The 22,199-nt window shown below is 40.8% G+C and overlaps 1 protein-coding gene across 1 annotated transcript in view; it reads left to right on the forward strand.

Moving 5' to 3' along the window:
- Window positions 1-20,512, forward strand: part of LOC126284034 (protein son of sevenless) — a 183,328-nt gene extending 162,816 nt beyond the window's left edge. Inside the window, exon 25 of the mRNA XM_049982594.1 lies at window positions 13,565-20,512. Within this exon, the coding sequence (XP_049838551.1) occupies window positions 13,565-13,743 (179 nt within the window). The 3' untranslated portion in view covers window positions 13,744-20,512. The remainder of the gene's footprint in view (window positions 1-13,564) is intronic.
- The last annotated feature ends 1,687 nt before the right edge of the window (window positions 20,513-22,199 follow it).

Raw genomic sequence — 22,199 nt, forward strand, 5'->3', positions numbered from 1 at the left:
ATTGGTGTCTAGGATAGCTCTTAAGTGGAGCTATTATTTAAAATAATAATAACAAATAAATATTGTAGATTTTCTGAAATGGGGAAGAATTTTCAAGAATTTGTGTTGCAATATAACTGCACAGTTCATATCACTAAATTTCAAATTTGGATTGTTAACGAACGGCTTACTCCCCTTGGTTGATATATTAATGTGAAATTTAATCTGAGATAGTAAACTCATTTGTACTAATTTTTTAAAGGGCAGTTTACTAATGGTGTTGGGTGTAGCCATAACAGTATAAAGTCTAGAAAGTTAAAAATTCGAGCTAAAATGATCACTTCAGAGAATGTTGACATGAGGAAAGAATTTTGGATAGGAATGGGAAGATAGTCCCATTTCACCTGCAAATGAGTAGTAGTTGTGGGTTAGGATAAAGTTAGTAAGGTGAATCTCAGTGAATTCCTGGCAAAAAACCTCCACCAATTGTCTGAATTCTCCAACTTTTCCTGAGTGACCCCATCCCAGAGCTCCAACAAACTCCAATACCTGCTTAAAGCCTTAGGCCCTTCCCAGAACAGCTCCCGTGAATCCCTTTCCTCATCATCCTTATGATACCCTCCGTACCCACCTTCTACATGCTGCCCAATATCCACAAACCCAACAATCCTGGGTGCCCAATTGTGGCTGGTTATTGTGCCCCACTGCAGGAATTTCGGCACTCATTGACCGACGTGTTGAATCAATTGCACATAATCTAGCCTCCCACATCAAAGACACCAATCACTTTTCTCCTGGATCCCTACTTGTCATTTTTGACACCACCTCACTATACACCGACATTCCCTCATGCCCATTGTCTTACTGTTATTGAACACTACCTTTCCCAATGTCCTTCATCCTCCAAACGTACTACCTTGTTCCTCATACACCTTACTGACTTCATCCTAACCCACAACTACTTCTCATTTGAAGGGGAGGTATATAAACAAATATGCGGCACAGACATCGGCACACACATGCCAAGCTCCTATGGCAACCTTTGCATGAGCCATCTAGAGGAGATCTTCCTAACCTCTCAAAACACCAAACCTCTAGTCATGGTTATGTTCATTGACAATCTCTCCATGATATGGACCCAGGGCCAAGGCACCCTTTCATTCCTTCATTCCTTAACACCTTCTCTCCCATCCATTTCACATGGTCCTCCTCAACCCAGCGTGCCACTTTCTGAGATGTTGACCACCTCCTCTCTGATGGCTCCATCTGCACCTCTGTCCATGTTAAACTGGCCAACAACCAAAACTACCTGAATTTTGACAGCTGTCACCCCTTTCACACAAAAAAAAAATCTCTCTCATATAGCCTGGCTGCCTGGGGACAGCATATCTGCACTGACAAAAACTACCTTGCTGAGGATCTCATCAAGACCTTCACAGGCAGGCATTATCATCCAGACCTAGTCTGCAAACAGATCTCCTGTGGCATTTCCCCTCACAACCCCAATCCTCCCATCACCCTCAAAAACCAGCCACAAAGGAGTGTCCCCTTTGTCACCCAGTACCACGCTGGACTGGAACAAGAGAACCAGAACCACATCCTTCATCTGGATTTTGATTACCTATTATCACCCCCTGAAATGAGGAAATCCTACCTGAGATACTTCCCACCCCGTATAAAGTGATGTTCTGTTGCCCACCCAACCTCCACAGCATCCTAGTCCATCCCTACACTGCTCCGAATCCAAAACCCTTGTGCCACAAAGATCATTTCCCTGTGGAAGACCCAGGTGGGAAACCTGCCCAATCCACCCACCCAGCACTTCCTATTCCAGTCCTGTCACAAGTTCACCCTACCCCATCAGGGGCCGGGCCACCTGTGAAAGCAGCCACGTTATTTACTAGCTCTTCTGCAATCAATGCACAGATTTTTATATTGGTATGACTACCGACCAGCTGTCCATCCTGATGAATGGCCACTGCCAAACTGTAGCCAAGAGCAAAATAGACCACTGTGTGGCACAATATGCAGCTGAACATAACTCACTTCATTTCAATGGCCGCTTCAGTACCAGAGTCATCTGGATCTTTCCCTCCACCATCAGCTTTTCTGAACTGCGCATATGGGATCCCCACACTCTCCACCCAACAGTTGCCACCTACTCTTGTCCTATTGTCTTCACCCCATTCTAGTCCACTGCCCTGTTTATTTGCAGTCCTCTACCAACACATCCCCATCTCTTTCTCTACTTCTCTCTTATTTGTTCCTTTTTTCCCCACCTCCCTGCCCCACAACCTCCTGACACTGCACTTGTTGGCAGTCTAGTCGATGCACACTCCACCAGACAGCACTCATATCTCTCTCTCTCTCTCTCTCTCTCTCTCTCTCTCTCTCTCTCTCCCCCCATCTGCGCACTACTGTCCCTTCCCCTTCCCCACCCTCTCCAGATTATACGTGCATGTCTTTTAATCATGACTGGCAACTTGACACATCTTCTTCATGGTAAGTAGCAATCTATCTTTTCCTACATTGTTGATATTCCCACCTGGAGTGTTGTTTGATTTACTGTATAAAGAAATTGCATATATTCTAATATACACTTAATTGTTTTTATTAGTTCAAATCTATCCTTCCAATATAGTTCAGTGGGCTCTAGATTTTTGCTATCAATCATTGTTAAATAAATTACTTCTACTTTTTAAAGTTGTTACTCAAGAATCCTGTTTTTTTTCTGGGGTTCTTCATTATACAATTTTACATCATTTCTTGTCATTACATTTCTAACAAGTACGTATCATTTTCACCTTATTACTTATATCTAAAACTCTGGAATGTGCTTGAATGTTAGGACTCCTTTTAAGATTATCTTATAGTGTCTTACTATAAGAATAAAACCTCACAACATGATAGTATTCCACTAATGAAGCTGAGAACAAGTCAGTCAGAAATTCTTTATTATTTTTCTTTTTCATTTTTTAGAAGTAGCTTCACCTTATTTCACACATTTGCCCTTTCATTTTGTTTAAACTTACTGTTTTTTCCATCTTTAAAGAAACCAGCACTCTTTCCCATATTTACTCAAAATACTGTGTGATGTCCCCTTGTACCTCCTTCATTCCTTAACAAATATTTGGTTGTAGCCATCCCTTCTACAGGTTCACCTGAACCTGGTAAGGGTTCCATATAAGGTAATAACATACCCAGCACAACTCCACACCTTACCTTAATAAGGGATGTGGTATTTGCCCATTTCCCAAATAATGAGCACTCAAGTAGTGTTTCCCTTCAGGAATCACTATTGTGTGGCCTTCCTTGTAATATATTATCCACCAGACATTTCTGACTTCCTGGTCACTTTGCAGTCTACTTTGTTCGGCCTCTTCCTTGTATTTTATGTATACTTCTGTCTATTTCTATCACATCCCATTTTTACCATATGTAACTGTGATCCACTACATGCAGGAGGTGGCTATGTGTGTAGCAGGGGCTGTATGGTGTGGACTGGGTCGTTTTTTTTTTTTTTTTTTTATGTAAGTGGGCCTGGGGGAAATACAAAAAGGGTTTCATTCTCAAAGGCTGCAGGTCAAATATAGGAAGAACGTAGATACAGGAATCATCGGTATAACAGTTGTAAATTGTCGTAGCTGTGTTGGAAAAGTACCAGAGCTCCAAGTGCTAATACAAAGCACTGCTGCTCAAATCGTTATACGCACTGAAAACTGGCTAAAGCCAGAAATAAGTTATGCCAAAATATTTGCAAAGAATCTAAAAGTGTTCTGAAAGGATAGGCCAAACACAGTTAGCTGTGGCGTGTGTGTTGCTGATAGAAATGGTTTACCTTGTCGCAAAATTCAAGTAGCAAGTTTCTCTGAGTTAGCATGTCTAGAGGTCATTCTTGACTACCATAATAAAGTAGTAATGCTATCCCTTTATCTTCCTCGAAACTCAGATGATACATTTGCTGAAAGTTAAAGAAACATAAAACATCATCCACAATTGTGCTAAATGCATTCTCTGAAAATTATTTCAAGCAGTTAATTCATGAGCCCTGCAAATAGTAAACTGTTGTGAAAACACATTTTACCTCTTAGCAACAAATAATCCTGAGCTAATAATGAGCATCAAAATGGATACAGGGATTAGTGAACACAAGGTTGTCGTAGTGAGATTGAATAATATTATTATGCCTAAATCGTCCAAAATAAACGAAAAATGTACCTATTCAGATAAAAATTCACTTGATGTCTTTTTGAGAGACAATCTCCACTCATCACAGATTAACAATGTAAGTGTAGACCAGATGTGGCTTGAATTCAAAGAAATAATATCAAAAGTAATTGAGAGATTTACACCAAATAAATAAATAAATAAATAAATAAATAAACAAACACCTGAGCAGATTCCCTTTGACACTCAAAATGGGTGACAACACTGTTGCAGAAACAATGAAAAAACCACGCCAAGTTTAAACGAATACAAAATCTTAAATATTGGTGATCATTTACAGAAGCTTAAAATTTGGCGAGGACATCAGTGTGAGATGCTTATGATAGTTTCCACAAAGGAACTTTTATCTTGGAACTTAGCAGAAAATCCATAGAGATTCTTGTCGTATGTAAGGTAGGCTAGTGGCAAGACACAGTCAATGCCTTCTCTGCAGGATAGCAATGCAAATACTATTGACTACAATGCTGCAAAGGTGAAGTTACTAAAAACAGTCTTTTAAAATTCCTTCACCAAAGAAGACAAAGTAAATATTCCAGAATTAGAGCCAAGAACAGGTGCCACCATGAGTAACTTCGAAGCAGATATTCTCAGAGTCTTCTAGTCCAGACTGTGTATCAGTTAGGTACCTTTCAGAATATGCTGATGCAGTAGCTCCATACTTAAGAGTTGTATACAACTGTTCGCTCCATGAAAGAACCGAGCATGGTGGCGCAGTGGTTAGACACTGGACTTGCATTCGGGAGGACGACGGTTCAATCCCGCGTCCGGCCATCCTGATTTAGGTTTTCCGTGATTTCCCTAAATCGCTCCAGGCAAATGCCGGGATGGTTCCTTTCAAAGGGCACGGCCAACTTCCTTCCCCGTCCTTCCCTAACCTGGGGAGTCCGATGACCTTGCTGTCTGGTCTCCTTCCGGAAAACCAACCAATCCATGAAAGATCCATACCCAAATTCTGTGAAGTTGCACAAGTCATACAAATAGTCAAAAAAGTTAGTAGAAATAATCCACTAAATTACAGGCCCATATCATTGTCAGTATGTATCCCCTCCCCCTCTCTCCCCCCTCGCCTCTCTCCCCCCTCGCCTCTCTCCCCCCTCGCCTCTCTCCCCCCTCGCCTCTCTCCCCCCTCGCCTCTCTCCCCCCTCGCCTCTCTCCCCCCTCGCCTCTCTCCCCCCTCGCCTCTCTCCCCCCTCGCCTCTCTCCCCCCTCGCCTCTCTCCCCCCTCGCCTCTCTCCCCCCTCGCCTCTCTCCCCCCTCGCCTCTCTCCCCCCTCGCCTCTCTCCCCCCTCGCCTCTCTCCCCCCTCGCCTCTCTCCCCCCTCGCCTCTCTCCCCCCTCGCCTCTCTCCCCCCTCGCCTCTCTCCCCCCTCGCCTCTCTCCCCCCTCGCCTCTCTCCCCCCTCGCCTCTCTCCCCCCTCGCCTCTCTCCCCCCTCGCCTCTCTCCCCCCTCGCCTCTCTCCCCCCTCGCCTCTCTCCCCCCTCGCCTCTCTCCCCCCTCGCCTCTCTCCCCCCTCGCCTCTCTCCCCCCTCGCCTCTCTCCCCCCTCGCCTCTCTCCCCCCTCGCCTCTCTCCCCCCTCGCCTCTCTCCCCCCTCGCCTCTCTCCCCCCTCGCCTCTCTCCCCCCTCGCCTCTCTCCCCCCTCGCCTCTCTCCCCCCTCGCCTCTCTCCCCCCTCGCCTCTCTCCCCCCTCGCCTCTCTCCCCCCTCGCCTCTCTCCCCCCTCGCCTCTCTCCCCCCTCGCCTCTCTCCCCCCTCGCCTCTCTCCCCCCTCGCCTCTCTCCCCCCTCGCCTCTCTCCCCCCTCGCCTCTCTCCCCCCTCGCCTCTCTCCCCCCTCGCCTCTCTCCCCCCTCGCCTCTCTCCCCCCTCGCCTCTCTCCCCCCTCGCCTCTCTCCCCCCTCGCCTCTCTCCCCCCTCGCCTCTCTCCCCCCTCGCCTCTCTCCCCCCTCGCCTCTCTCCCCCCTCGCCTCTCTCCCCCCTCGCCTCTCTCCCCCCTCGCCTCTCTCCCCCCTCGCCTCTCTCCCCCCTCGCCTCTCTCCCCCCTCGCCTCTCTCCCCCCTCGCCTCTCTCCCCCCTCGCCTCTCTCCCCCCTCGCCTCTCTCCCCCCTCGCCTCTCTCCCCCCTCGCCTCTCTCCCCCCTCGCCTCTCTGCCCCCTCGCCCCCTCGCCTCTCCGCCCCCTCGCCTCTCTCCCCCCTCGCCCCCTCGCCTCTCTCCCCCCTCGCCCCCTCGCCTCTCTCCCCCCTCGCCCCCTCGCCTCTCTCCCCCCTCGCCCCCTCGCCTCTCTCCCCCCTCGCCCCCCTCGCCTCTCTCCCCCCTCGCCCCCCTCGCCTCTCTCCCCCCTCGCCCCCCTCGCCTCTCTCCCCCCCTCGCCCCCCTCGCCTCTCTCCCCCCTCGCCCCCCTCGCCTCTCTCCCCCCTCGCCCCCCTCGCCTCTCTCCCCCCTCGCCCCCCTCGCCTCTCTCCCCCCTCGCCCCCCTCGCCTCTCTCCCCCCTCGCCCCCCTCCCCCCTCGCCCCCCTCCCCCCTCGCCCCCCTCCCCCCTCGCCTCTCTCCCCCCTCGCCCCCTCGCCCCTCTCCCCCCTCGCCCTCTCCCCCCTCGCCCTCTCCCCCCTCGCCCTCTCCCCCCTCGCCCTCTCCCCCCTCGCCCTCTCCCCCCTCGCCCTCTCCCCCCTCGCCCTCTCCCCCCTCGCCCTCTCCCCCCTCGCCCTCTCCCCCCTCGCCCTCTCCCCCCTCGCCCTCTCCCCCCTCGCCCTCTCCCCCCTCGCCCCTCTCCCCCCTCGCCCCTCTCCCCCCTCGCCCCTCTCCCCCCTCGCCCCTCTCCCCCCTCGCCCCTCTCCCCCCTCGCCCCTCTCCCCCCTCGCCCCCCACATGTACGCAGCGTACATGTAGCTGCACATCAAAGATGTTTCCAAATCGTGTCTTTTTCCCATTGAAAGGATTGATAAGGGAAAATGTAATGTCATCCGGGAGAAAGTGTCCACATATACACCCTATTCTAGATCACATGACTGGTTTGCAGGCAGCCCTGTCTTTGATGGGATCAATGATGCTGGTGACAAGACTGGAGTAGGTAGTGGTGGAAGGATGTATGGGGCAGGCATTGCATCTAGGTCTATTACAGGGATATGAGCAATGAGGCAACAGGTTGGGAGCAGGGGTTGTGTAGTGATGGGTGAGGGTATTGTCTAGATTCGGTGGCCAGCCCAATACCACAGTGGGAGGGATGGGGAGGACAGTGTGTAGGGCATTCCTCATTTCATGGCACTACAATAAGTAGTCACAACCATGGGGGTGAATGTGATTCAGTTGTTCCACCTGTTTGTAGTGTGCTGAGTTGAGGGGAATACTCCTCTTTCACTGGTCACTTAAACTTAAAGGGCTGGTTGATGACTTGAAAGATAAAACATGGAAGGTGGTTTCTGTACAAAATGTTGAATCAAAACACATTTCTGCCATTTAACTTTCCGGTTGTTATTTTATTAGAGCAACCAGTTTCAGAGCACAGTACACCATCTTCAGGCACCTCTGTGTCAAATAGCCCTTAAGCTGAGGAAGGCAAAGGAAAATATGACTGTTATTGATTGACTGATGTAGGAAGAATCCAACATTTGGTCCAGTCAAAGTAATGGCCAGGTTTCAGTAAGTGGTATCTAGATTTTTGACACAACAATCCTTTAGATTGTCACTTTCCGATTCCGCAAGCGATGGTCAAAATAAATAAAAAAATGTTACAAATGGAAATTTAGATGTCTGAAAGGCGTTTTTATTTAACATTTTATATTGAGCAGCTGAGGTCCTGCAACCATCTACATAAAGATAGACTAATTACGGTCTGTGAAGGCCCGTCTGCGACCGTTGGTATATTTAAAGAGGGACCAGTAGACACTACAGATACAATGGCCATGGGGAGCTAGGCCCCATCCGTATCAAACCTGCCAGCAATACTTCCACTTTGACAGGTGCCATCTGTCTGTTAGCAAGATGTCCCTTCCAAACAGCTAAGTCACCTGTGACCATCACATCTGTAGTGACGAGCAGGCCCTCTCGAAACATACAGAGGGTCTCACGCAGATGTCCACAGACTATAATTACCTTCCCAACCTTTACTGAAACAGAGACCTCCCATGCCTAATCGCTTCCTTCACCTATCTTCTCCCAAAGGTGACTCATGACTGCATGACATTGTAGACAGTGTGTCTTCTGGATCAGCTGACGTGAAGTCCTTAGGCTGCTATAAACTCATCAAATCTTCCTCTTTGTTTTTTTAATTAAAAAAATTGTAGCAGTGGAAATAGTTATTTTTGTCAACCTTCGTATGTCAACAATTTCTTTAATGATACTGAATAACAAGCTCTGCTATAAGCTTTGTTGCTCTGCAAATGTTTACTTTCGTTGCCCCTGAAAATGCGCATTTCTGCAATATTTCTTGCTATTTTTCTCGAAATGTTCTTCTTATTAGCTTTTTTGTCTGTCTTTTTTGCCTTCACTCGCTCCTAGACATAATGTTCAACATACGTTGTATGCTTAGTGCTTATAGGGAGACATTGCACCTATCAGCTACATATGTCCTCCTGATATAGCATATAACTTTTGATAGATTCCATTTATTTTCTAATATATTCTGGATACTACGGTTCTGTATAAATTTGTATTGTATAGCTGGTCATGCTATTCAGACCCAGATAATAATCTTCTTCACCCTGCTCAGATCCTCTTCCCTGAAGATTTTGTGATTTAGCTGAAAAAGGAGCCCATTACTCACTTCAAACAATTAAAGCATTCATACCTCAAACATAGTAAAGCATTCATAACCAGAGTTCCATGATTTGAACCATATATTGTTAAATTTACCATTCATACGATGTCCTTTACATTGAACTCCAGGCTCCTCCTCCTCCTCCTCCTCCTCCTCCTCCTCCTCCTGCGTGGTCCATATACCATAGAGTAAGCCAGATACATTACATTTTACATAAGTTTCATTGCTAATACAGGTTCTTTGGTATTAACACCTTCCATCAGCAGCTGCATGGAGTAACTCGTCCACCACAGCAAGTGATGACTTCCGTTCACCACTCTTGCCCATGAGAGGTGCACTTCTGCATATATTCTTGGCCCTGCATACACAGAAACCTAGTGACAATGTTCTGCATCACTTTGGCTCAGTTAACATAGAATAATAGTGTTCCTCTCCATATTCATATGAATATCTTCAATTTCTCAAAGGGCCTAAGAAATGTCATGTTAGACTACTGCGGTATCCATACACTTGATTATTGAACTTTCCCATTGCATGCAAATGTTGCACAGTGTTGGAAAGACTAGTTCTCGAGTATACTGACGTGGGACATTATGGCCTAATATGTTTAAATGATCTGTGTCAAACCCCAAAGGTGTCCCTGAACATAGTCACCAGTGTCAAAAATATTCACCTTAAAACAAGAAAACCATTTTCTTGCCATGCTCTGTCTAATGCTATTGGTCCTATGCACGGCACAAATGGTTCTGGCCCTTTCCGCTGTTGTAACCTCTGTATTGAACTCAAACAGAAAAATATTACAGAAATATTCTGATTCCTCCACTTGGCACTCGATTTTCTAGCATCCACAGCTCCACTTACTGTCTCCAAATGACAGTATGTAAACTTAAATAGCAGCAATTAACTACAGATAAAAATTACAGTCAGTACGTAAACCCATAGCAACCAGAATACTGGCATGCAAAAACAAAAATGCTGCTGAGTTATGCAGAACCTAATTTATTATATTCGTATTAAGTAATGCTATATACAATGTAAATGTCTATATACCATATGGCACTCCAGTTGGTGTGTAAAAACACATGTATTCTAATGTACTGTCAAAATTTTGAAGGAATTGCTGAAGAACTTTAAGAGATTTACAATTCTGTCCAAACACACATTTACATCTATATAAATAAAAATATAAATGTATGTGTGTTCAAAATCATAAATCTACAAAAGTTCTTCAATGATTGCCCAGTGTTGCAATTGAATATGTGCTTGTTTTTATATGTAAATAAATATGTGGCATGTAAAGGGTAAACATTATTACCAAAAATCTTGAAATTTCTTGGCCAATTTGCTTTAGGCAGTACTCAATGAACATATGGACAGACATATTTTTAATATATAAGTGTATGTGTAATACATAAAGGGAAATCGTTGCTACCAAAAATCTCAAAAAGTACTTGACCAATTTGCGTTCGGACACACACACACACACACACACACACACACACACACACACACACACACACACACACAATTACTGCCAGAACTTGGAGATGAAGAATTTCTCCACTCAGTTGAAGCTTGCTTTCGTTCAGGTTCATAAAAAATCGTCCAGTTTTCATCTCCTCTTAAGTATAGTGAAGAAATGCCTCCCCTTCAGCCTTGTAATTTTTCAAAAGCTCCCTGCACGCCTCTGTGCACCTTTCTTTCATTCCTGAGGTCAACTTTTGTGGCACAAACATCAGTATGTCATGAAACAATATGCTGGGCTGGTCCAACACCAGTGTTCATCGTTGCTGCAGTATCACTCAATGTAATATGCCTGTTGTCCTGTATCAGCTCATCAGCTCTCACAACATTAGTCGGTGACTGTACAGACAGTGTGCCCTGGAGAGTGGCAAATCCTCAACACTTGTTGCACCACAGTTGAACCTAACGTATCCACTCGTACACCTGTGTTCATCTCAAAAACTTTCACAATATTGCACTGCCATAAATGAATTTCAGTTGGTTTCAACCTTTCAGCTAAAAGAAATCTAATGACATTTCGCTGCTCCGCATTGGTGCAAACCTGCTATGGTGCTGCCATTTTGTTTCATTTATGTGTAGCATCCTGTTTGTGAGGTAGGTGTGCCAAGCCTTCCTGATAAGTTCTTGGACACCACCAAAAAAATAACAAAGAATCACAAGCTTTGTTGAAGTTTTATATTTTTTATACAACTTTACGAGTTATTTATTGAATGGACCCTGTGCATTGATAAGTTTCTTCAGTTTTGATGTATTTTATATTTTGATTTCCGAATCTTTTGTGGTGCACTTGGAGTGTTAGTGTGTGTCATTAAGCTAACTGGATTACTCTTTTCTGGTCTGACAGCATGCATACACAACATGTACAGCCTACTTTCCAAGTAGCCTACCACTACAATCTCACCACTGGCTTTTTCCCGAATCCTAACACTTTTAAAGTCAAATGCAATTGTGTACTTATTATATAGTCTGTTATATGTTGATGTGGTTAAGAGCACTTGTATCAGGCACATATAAAATATTTTCCATCCTAGCGCTATGCTGTTTCTTGCTTTGTCTGATTTCAATATCGACTACGACTTGACAAAATGCACACAAACGAGTACCTTGCTTTCCCAGTGCAATCACTTCAGAAACATGAAATTCTCTGTAGGAAACAAAGCACTTTTTATTTCGGAAAGAGTGTTACACATGGAGCTTCAGCCAAAGCCTTCTCCAGAAAAGAAAAGAAAACTCTCTCTCTCTCTCTCTCTCTCTCTCTCTCTCTCTCTCTCTCTCTCTCTCTCTCTCTCTCTCTCTCTCTCCTTCTCTCCCTCCCCCCCCCCCCCCCCCCAACCACTCTGGCCAGAATTGTTCATTTTGGCATGACCTGAACTCGTAACTGTTAAATTTGACCAGCACAGTTTCATTTATAAATGGTTTATTCACAGGATACAAAATTATTTGGCAATGAAACTAATTTAAGGGAGTTTTTACAAAAAAATAAAGGATATTTCAAAAACACCACTAAGTAGCCTTGTTACAGTAATTCCAGGGAACCAAGCAAGACATACAAGAGTCTTGCAAGCTTAATTGCTTAAAAATGTTAATGGCAATTATTCTGTAGTAACACAGGAAAGGTACATATTTGAAGAGGCAACTTCCAATTCCACCACAATTAAACAGTGTAAGGGAAAAATTTTGTGTTGCTGAGATGAGAGATTCCCAGATATTACAAAGCATAATGTACTATGGAATGCCTCGTGCTACCAATATCGTACCTGCATTCTGTTTGGTGAAAGTTTTGTTGTAAATGGCCTGATGTGCAATAACTAAAATTGCTTGTGTATTTCATATTGGCTACACGTGTGCTTTTTATTAACTGTTATTATATTGTTCTGAACAGGCAGCATGGAAAACCGTAAAACTACTGCTCTGCTGATGATATCCTAATGTTTCCTGTGGGTTGTGTTTCATTGAGCATGTCTTAATGAGCAGCACCACTGCACTACCCTCAGAACAAATAACTTTCAACAGAATGATAAGGATGTTTCAATTTAAGTGCAAGCATATATGAATGTTATGGCTCACTCAGCTCACAGGTACATCACAAGCCATTCTGTTGTTTTGCATATTGGAGATCAGTGCCATTAGTCACCAGAGTTCTGGCAGTGAATGTATACTGATTAAAATTTTGGTGTTCTTCTGGGAGATGCCATTGCCTTAACCCAAATGGGCCTGTTAATGCCAAATACAAAGTGGCAACAACCTATGTTGTCTTTAGGTCTACTGATAAAATGTACTGTCTTTATTACATTTTTCATCTCGAGTATATCTTGTGAATGTGTGTTTAATCTCGTGCATTCTTGTGACCAAATATTTATAACAATTTGGATTTCTTCTTGAGTAGTAACTTTTTCGTATAAATTTATCGAAACAGCTTAAATTAAGTTTTGAAAACTAGATTGATTTGGAAAGCATTCAACATATGATGCACAGTGAGCGGAGTAAGCTATAAAATTCAAATCTGTTTCCACTTAAATTGTATTGAAAGTTACTTGATCTGAGGATAGTGTTGTGGCATCCCATTTAAAGTGCAGTGTTCCTATGATTCATCAGTACAGACTCTTCTGTTTGTTTTAGTGATGTTTATGGGTTTGAGAGTTTCTGAGACACTCCTGTTGCTGATAGTGATGTGTAAATAATTATTATGTGCAATGAAAGTTAATTTTACATGCGCATTTCAATTGCTTATTGTAACCAACCTCTTTGATTCTTTAGAACTTGTCAGTTTTGCAGTGAAGCAGCACAATTCTTACTTGATGTCATGCAGTAAAACTATGTATTGACTATTTCAGTCATGTGAAATCAGTGTACTGGCCAAAAAATTTGTTGTATTTGTCCATCATATGAAACTGCTTGTTTGCTGCATGCTTTCATTTTGAGGTGTGTTGTGTAGTTGAGACTCACGTAGGTTTGTTGTATCAAATACACTGCCCCTTCCATTGTGACTGCTCCATTTAGTGTACTAAATGTGTCACCAGTGTATGTCATGACACTACTATGCATTACATACAGCCTGTGTAAGAAAATTGTTTCTGTTTCAGTATCCAGCATCAGCCACCAGGCATCTAGATCACTTCACAGTGACGAATGCTTAACTGGCTCACTGCCACGTCATCACAACCATCACACTGTCCATCGCACACCGCGCCTGCCACCCAGACCGATTGTCAACAGGCACATTCCACCACCCACATCATTTCATTTTAATAGTCAAAGCTAGTGCCTGCTTCTCCTGGGGATGAAGTATTTGTATACGTACTAATTTATTTAAAGTGTTGGTGTATAAGAATATTTTGCTGACGACAGGTGGAAAATCCGTGAGTGGCTTTAATATGACGGTGTTTGTGAACTGCAGCTATGTAGCCTTTATTTTTGCATAGAGCTTAAAAAAATACTACTACCATACGACTGTGAGCCATTCGTTGAAAGTTTGTGGTGAACTGTGTGCCTCTTGGTGGACTAGTTGATGGGTGTTGATGGGGACTTTCATATGTTACATTTTTCCACTGTGGTGACATCTGAGCAGGATTTTTGTGAAAGTCAAAGAATAATCCATAAAGTTAATGATGGCTGTGTGATTGCTGATATGTTATGAGACAAGTAAGATATTTATTTATTTCTGACAAGGCGGGTGGACACCAGTTAACTGGACCAAATGCTATAATCTGTCCAGCCATTCAGAGTTTGGGACGTATGGATAAAAATGTTGACAGTGTGTCTTGTTGCCTGACGTAACCACCTGAGGAACCCAGACAAATTAAATGTCTATTTTTGCTAGCAACTTGTTCATATTTTGGACATTTTGTGTGATAGTTGAGTAGAACGGGTTTACGGACTAGGATAGTGTGTTTACAGTATTTAGAACTGTTAAATGGAATGTGTTTGTAAGAGTTGTAGCCAGAGGAACAATGAATATAGTACAAATGTTTTCTATTGCTTCTGCTAAAGTAGAATTCTGTTAATATTTTGATTTGTTCCCTTACATAACCCCTATTTTCTATTATTAAGATTGGTGCACTATGCACAAGAATAATGTGTAATAGATGTATTCACAATTGGTGTCATTTTACCCTCAAATCATATGTTGTTACCTTTTTGCTGAAACTGCAGCTCCATACATCCTTTCAAGACTTTTTACAGTTTTATTTCAGTGAAAAAAAAAAATCTTGATTGTGTTCAAAAACATTTTTTCGCTATCATTGTCTGGAAAGGAAATTGTCAGTGTTGAGAGTTTTAATCACCAAGGAAACCTTAGAGTTTGTAAATTAAATTAGGATTTGTTTTTCTTTGAAGACTTATTTGCACATATGTTAAAATCCTGTCTATGTAACATTTTTTCTCTCTCTCCTCTATGAAGTTGTGTGGAAAATAGAAGAGTAATGTAAATTGTATTTCAATTGTTTTCCTGTTTTACACATCTCAGGTGATTAAGTATTAAGAAAATGACATCACTTGCCTAATATAATTGGTCTGATAGCAGGGTAACAGTTTCATCTTGCTATGTAGATGTTTTATACTGCATTTAAAGAAGAAAAATGTGTTTAGTTTCCTTAAAAATAATTTTGTGGAACATTTGAATATGTTTGCTGGTTTCAAGTTGGACATAATTTTCTGGACAATTCATAAATAGCTTAAAAATTGCCTTATTTTATCATATATATATGTGAATAAGATACAGTCTGATAATTTGAGTGCATCTTGGAATAGTGAAATGTTTATACTTCATCTTGGAGACTGTGGGCACAACAAATAGTGCTGCTACTCACTTGCCCCCCTCCCACTTGTTCCAAAAAAAAAGAAGCCACAGCTCGATATTGCCACATAGTTATTTATGCATCGCAAACAAGTTTTATTTGTAGTATGTCTTTTTTTTGTATTTCGGGTGAGGTTGTGACTACAGACTTGCATGAAATTCAAGCTTGTTGATAGTAAAATTAGCACTTTTTAAACTAAAGATAATTATGTAACAAATACTGTCTTTTTATGGATTCTTGTGCAGAGGGGAAGTTGGAGCTCATAGCTTGTGTGTGCAGTGTAATTGATGGGCATATCTTGTCTTCCTGAATGTCACGTGAATGAGTATTACTTGACATTCCACTTTACCCAAGTCATATTGTAGTTTCCTGTTAACGTGCTACAAGAAAGATTGCATAAAAGATTTTTTAAGCTACATTCTTATGGTATCAGATGCTTCAACAACAACTAGAGTGTACATATATTGTTGACTAAATTAAATTAAATGTGTCAGTTCTGTTCTGATTCTACAATACAGCACCATTAATGGCTAGAGGCTTCATGCCTGATGCTGTTGTTTGGTTTTGAATGTAAATCAGAAGTTTGGTGCTCTGTTGTTCCTAGAATGTGAAATGAACACATTGTATATATTATCTAGTTTCTTATTATAATGCTCCATGAGTAAATTATATCAGTGTTAGAGGGGTGCTTCATGATATGTAGAAAAAAATTAAATGTACTGTAGTATTTCATTTGCCATGATGGAATAAGGAGTGTGAACGATAATGCAATTTAAATTAAGTAAAACTTTTTTGAGTTAGTTTTCTTGGCAGCCAGTCATTTGCAGAACTTTTTACATTATACACTTTCAGTTCTGTGTAATATGTGTTATTTTTAGAGACTTGCAGTAATTTTATGTATGTGAAAAAGATGGGGACCATCTATGTGCCAAATATATTGTATATTTCTATTTTCAGTACTTTGTTTGTCTGAGGTGAGGTAACGTTTATGGCAGCTACGTACAATACTGACCTGCAGTTTTTAAACATATTGTTATTTTGTCTGTTGTTAAGTTACACTTTATTTGATTACTTTGGGGGTGTAATGTTCCCTTTGTGTGCCATAGTTTCGGTGATCTGTTCGAACTGAGCACATACTCTCTATTTTGAAACAATCATAGTATAAACTGAATGAAGCAGTAATGTAAGAATTAATTATGGTGTTGTAATTCTTACCCTTTTTTTATTATACACAACAAACTTTTTTTGTGAGGCTTGTTATCTCCACACTTTTATGGACTACATCTTATCAGAGTATAACATGTGTAGCACCAATTTGTGCCCTGGATTTCATTAATATTTTTCCATTGATGTATACGAGCTGAAGTTTCAGTGTTAATTAATCTTGATGTAGATGTTACACGTATGTGCCACAAAATTATTGATTACTTATTGGGTAAAAATTTATTTTACATTGAAGTCTTTTGTACTAGTATTGAAAAACCTTGCTTTCACATTAATAGGGCAAAGATTTATTTCTTTAATTTCTCTCATTGTGATGTAAGCCATAGAGTGTTCTGATAAATAAGAGCACAAGTCTGGATGTACAAGGAAATGTAGGGCAAACATGCCACAGCAATTCAGTTCTGCACCCCATAATTTTTTGTGGTGCTACATGCCACGTAAAGCTGAAGAATTATGAAAAACTGATCTTTTCATCCCAGACGCTTGGGTTCGAAAGATACTTGGAAAAGATCTTGAATAGAAGACACACAGTAACAAAACAATTTTGTTGAATCAGACAACCATGACTTGCATTACAGTATTGAAGAGGACAAACATTAAGATGCAAAAGTAGATTTAACAAAGATGTGGTACATATGTGACCAAAAAACCTTCCAGCTTATCATAAGCAATCGTTCTTTGTGTTTAGTGAGTGCATTAGTAGATCATTTGTTTTAAAAATGTTATTAATTTTTGTTGCCCTACTTATAGGCAACATCCTCTTTTCCTGCATTTTCTCATAGATTTTATTCCTTTAATCCTTCTGCTTATCTTCACCCTTCTTTCCATTTTTTTTCTTTTCTTTTTTTTCTTTTCTTTAAGCAATACCATAACTCCTTCAGGCATTTTGACAGTTTCCATTTAATTTCTCCCGTTTTTTGAGCTAATTATTCTCGGAGAACTACACTGTTCTTTGTCATTTGAATAACTGGTACATACTGGTAGTAGTGTCTTTTCTTCCCTTCTCATTGTATCATCACATTATCAATCCAGCCTATTGGTTGAGAAATCTCTGTTTGTGACAACTGATTTTTCTGGATTAACCCTCCCTCTCCCCCCCTCCCTGTGTAAGCTACCTTTAGCTACAACTCCCCTCAAAAGAAATGAAGTTGCTAATCGAAAGCAAACACGCCCAAAGCTTGTAAGTAATGTGATTCTATTTTGTTTAAGTAAAATAACTTTTTTGTTAATACATCAGTGTCGAACACTGCGCGTTCATCGTTGTGACAGTGCGCAATGAATCTTTACCTTTCCAAAACATTATTTTGCAAACATTTTGCATACAAAAGTGTTATGTACATTCCTAATTACTGACTGATGAATGTAACTTACTTATGAAAGATGAGATCTGAGATGCCCTTGATTCGGTGTTTGCCGGTTTTACCTGCATTGGATCATATGTTTTCTGTTTACTGTGTTCTTAATCTTCAGAGTTGTTAAAATATTTATTTTTCTCCCAACTTGAATTACAGCAAAGCCCTTCCAGCTGCCAGAAGTACATTGCACAGAGATTTTGCTGTCAATTTGCCTTCATTAAGTACAGCAATCTAGGTAAAGATAGATTGCTACTTACCATAAGTATTAGTCTATCTATTCATAGGTTGTTGATATTCCTACATGGAGCTTCATTAAATAAAAATATTCTAGCTTTGAATTCGTCTGAATAGTAAAACTACATGCCTTCCCAAACCTCAATTTATTTTATTTGCTATAGGGCTTTCTCTCCAGTGAAATGAAAAATTCTGCAACAATTGGTAGAAATTATGTGCTCATTGACACCATAATTTTCAAGAGGGATTGGGCGGTAATAGTCATCATACAAACCCACATGCACCAATGATTACTCTAATAAATTCCTTCATATTTTGATTTAAACTAAGTGATAAGTACTAGAACCCAGAAGGACAAACATTTAGCTGACCTATGAAACTGGTGGCTACATGTGAACTCCATTCAATAGTTACTGCAGTAATAAGGATACATAAGGCCTATTTATTACAACTGAGAACAAATGTACAGCATCTTCAGTTATGAAGTAAACAGACACCCACAAGAACATAAAAGAAATTATTCAAAAGTGTCTTTGAATGATCAGTGCATGGTTTTCATATAATATCTTTCAGCTTAATTTCAGTATTGTATATAAAACAGTTTATAAGGATACGGTATTTCAGAATAAATCATGGCCAAGATGGAATTGTTAGACTGCACTACTTGTTTGTTTCTAAATATGCCTTTAAATTACACTCTTTAAGTTAGGAGGGGAAACTCACCTTTCTGGCTTTATACTCATTTTCAGTTCATACTCCTTGTTCAAATGGCAAAGAAATGACTGTTGTATATGAACGTAAATTGTATGTGGTCCTTTATGTGATCGATGTATAATTGTGTAGGCACGTTATACAATAAATAATGGGTATCGCATAGTACTAGAAGGCGGTATTTTATGTGACATTTGATTAGATTTGGCCTATTGTTAATAAATTTCAGTACTGTATGACCAGTAGTAGTGTGTTATTCTTTGTGTATATTTTTTCTGTGTGTTTAGCAAAACAAGAAAAAAAATCTCAATGTAATGGTAAGATGTAACTACATTATTTCAGTACATGGCTAGTCAGTTTATTATGATATTGTTTAATAAATGTTTATAGTAATATTTCTGTTATTTGGTGTAAAAGTAATGTAAAAAATACTTTCTGCAAAAAGAATTGTAAAAAGAAAAAATTTAGAAAGAAAAAACAGAAATACTGGACTGGAAAGACTGTAACTTTGTATATTGCCTAATTGTGAAGAAAGTGTTCATTGCTATTTTATGAAAAAGGTAGAGCATTTATGCAAAACTTCATCTCATTAGTTAATAGTATATTTGGGTAGCACGTCTTTTAGTTACTTGTCTATGGTTTTTTTTCTGTTTTTGAGAAGACACCCTTTTCCAAAGTTGCAGCAATTAGTGTTTTTATTGTTAATACACATTATCGTATTTGTCATACCGCTCAATGAGACCAATTAATGAATAAGGACCTAAATTTGTGATAGTGTGTAAGGATCATAATTATGCTTTTAACACTTACTTGTATATCTGTATGTAGAACATATAATATTTAAAGATAAAAATGTATATGGATTTGTAATTGTATTTTTCGCTGAGGTCTGTGTGTGCGTGTGCGTGTGCGCATGTGGGTGCGTGCGTGCAGGTTATATATATTGCACACACATTTCATGTATAGTGTATATATTTATACATACACATATATAAATATAGAAAGATTAGATGCATTTTAAATCAACACAAACAAGTAAATATATCTATATACAAAAACTATACATATTGTGTGACATGACTGTGTGTGTGTGTGTGTGTGTGTGTGTGTGTGTGTGTGTGTGTGTGTGTGTGTGTGTTTTTGTTTTTGTGACTGAGTGATTGTGTTGAGCTGCTAAGTTCCTTCTTATTAGCCCCCACCATGCCCCTTTTGCATAGAAAAGTAGAATTTGTAATGGGCTTCAGTGTTTTGTTTGATTTTGCTCTGTGTGACATTTTGAGACTGTGAAGGGCCTTCATGTTTGAATTTTGTACTTCAGGTAACACATTTTCTGAGAAAATTGGAAAAAGACATTTTTCTCGGGAGGATACTGCAGTGGCAAGTACTATATTTTGGCAAAACAAGACTCAAAATTTATTGGATCTCAAAGAACTTTCTAATTCAATTTACCCTAAAGTCTTCTACAATCCTGTTACTGGTAAAGTACTTCAATTAACTGCATCAGTTACTTGTAATATATTCATCCATTTGATGAATGCTTCTATAACTCCCCCCCCCCCCTCCCCCCCCCACCCCCCTCCTCCTCCCAAGCATTAAACATTGGTGGCTAGTCACCGTGTCACAATTACTATAAATCATGAAATTGAGCCACTTAAGTATTTGTGTGTGTGTGTGTGTGTGTGTGTGTGTGTGTGTGTGTGTGTGTGTGTGTGTGTGTGTGTGTGTGTTTGTTTCTACACAGGTGAGTGCAGTCCTAACAAGAAGTGGTCCAGGTGTGCTTGAGGCTGTTGTTCTAACAGCCCATTCTTAGTTGCAGATTTAATATGTAAGATGAACCCTTCATATGTTTATATTGTAGTGTTTCCTTATTGAATTATGGCTGACCAATGTGAATGGAAGTTGCTCATAGGAGGAGTATATAAAAAAAATTAACTGTGATATGTAGATTTAATGCACTGATTTGCATTTTAAGCCATGTAAATGAAAGAATGGGATATAAAAACTGTTGAAATGTATAAAGCCGATGAAAAAATGAATTAGAATGTACTTTACAGCACAATTGTTTTGCATGATTTATTCCCCCCCCCCCCTCACCGCCATCCATCTCCCACCCCTCCCATTCCCCCCCCCCCCCCCCCCCTCTCTCCCGACAGAATGCATTACAGGCAAAAGTGATTACATACTCGCGTTACTCACATTCATGTTACAAGATATTGTAAAGGAAAGTGTCCTCAAGGTTCCCTGAAATTCAACCGCACTGTAATACAACACAATACAGGGAAAATATTTGTATCAAGAATAATGTGACATCATTAGAATTGAATTTTAGGGGCAGAGATAGAAACAACTCGTGTTTAATAATAAGTATTATACCTGTGGATACAGCTTTCTATTTTGTTATTGTCGAATGTAAATTGAATAATTGAAGTGTGGGGCACCAGCTATTATACCATATCTGTTGTGACACTTGTGCTGTACACAAGCTGCGTAGTGCACAGTAGAACAGGTCTGTTAGAGTATGACACACAATCTATAGCATTAACACATTAAACCTGTCGCAGTTGCTGAATATCTTGTATGTGTAAAAGTTGTTGCTCTATTACTGTCATGAGCACTTCAGATAGACACTTGAGAGTTACAGGTTATAGTGGCTTTAAATGTCAAAGACAATGTCTCTCAAGCCACGTTTTGTATTTATGGCTGTAATTCATCGTACCCTCCTCCATATTTTTGTTTACTGTCTGAACAGTGTAGCACACAGAGGGAACTTTTCTTACCACTCATTCTCATCATAGTTGGGGTCCTCTTACCCTGGAATATGAATGAGCTGCCTTTCCCTAACCTACCCCTCTCTCCTCCCAAGTAAGCAGCTAATAATTCCAAAAGTTAGGACAGTATCACCACCCTCACTTTTGCAGGTGCAGTACTAAACAATTTGCAATCTGAAATTGAGTACAGTCCCATCAATTCTCTCTCTTCATTTAATAGTAAATACATTGAACCACATTAAAATTATTGTAAATCCACTTCTCACTTTATTTTAAGACGCAGATATATAATTTAATTTACATACATACTGGTCACCACATTTGTCGACTGATAAATGCATAGTTATTGTGTACTACAGTTACAGATGTCAGCTGGGGTCCTTTAAAGATAATATGCAGTATGATCATGAGTCACATTTTATTTGAACCCACATTTTTTGCATAGTGTTAAGTGAAATTTATTTTATTTCTTTTGAACCTTCTTAATAGCTACTAGATGTTAAGAAATTCAGCTGTCAGATATTTTAGAACTAGTCATTCATATTTGAACATTATTTAGGAACTACAAAGTGCTGCTATATTTACTGTACATATTTTCCCATTGCGTAGCTTGATACATCGATGCCACTA

The sequence above is a fragment of the Schistocerca gregaria genome, chromosome 8 (genome assembly GCF_023897955.1).
Source record: "Schistocerca gregaria isolate iqSchGreg1 chromosome 8, iqSchGreg1.2, whole genome shotgun sequence".
NCBI lineage: Eukaryota > Metazoa > Arthropoda > Insecta > Orthoptera > Acrididae > Schistocerca > Schistocerca gregaria.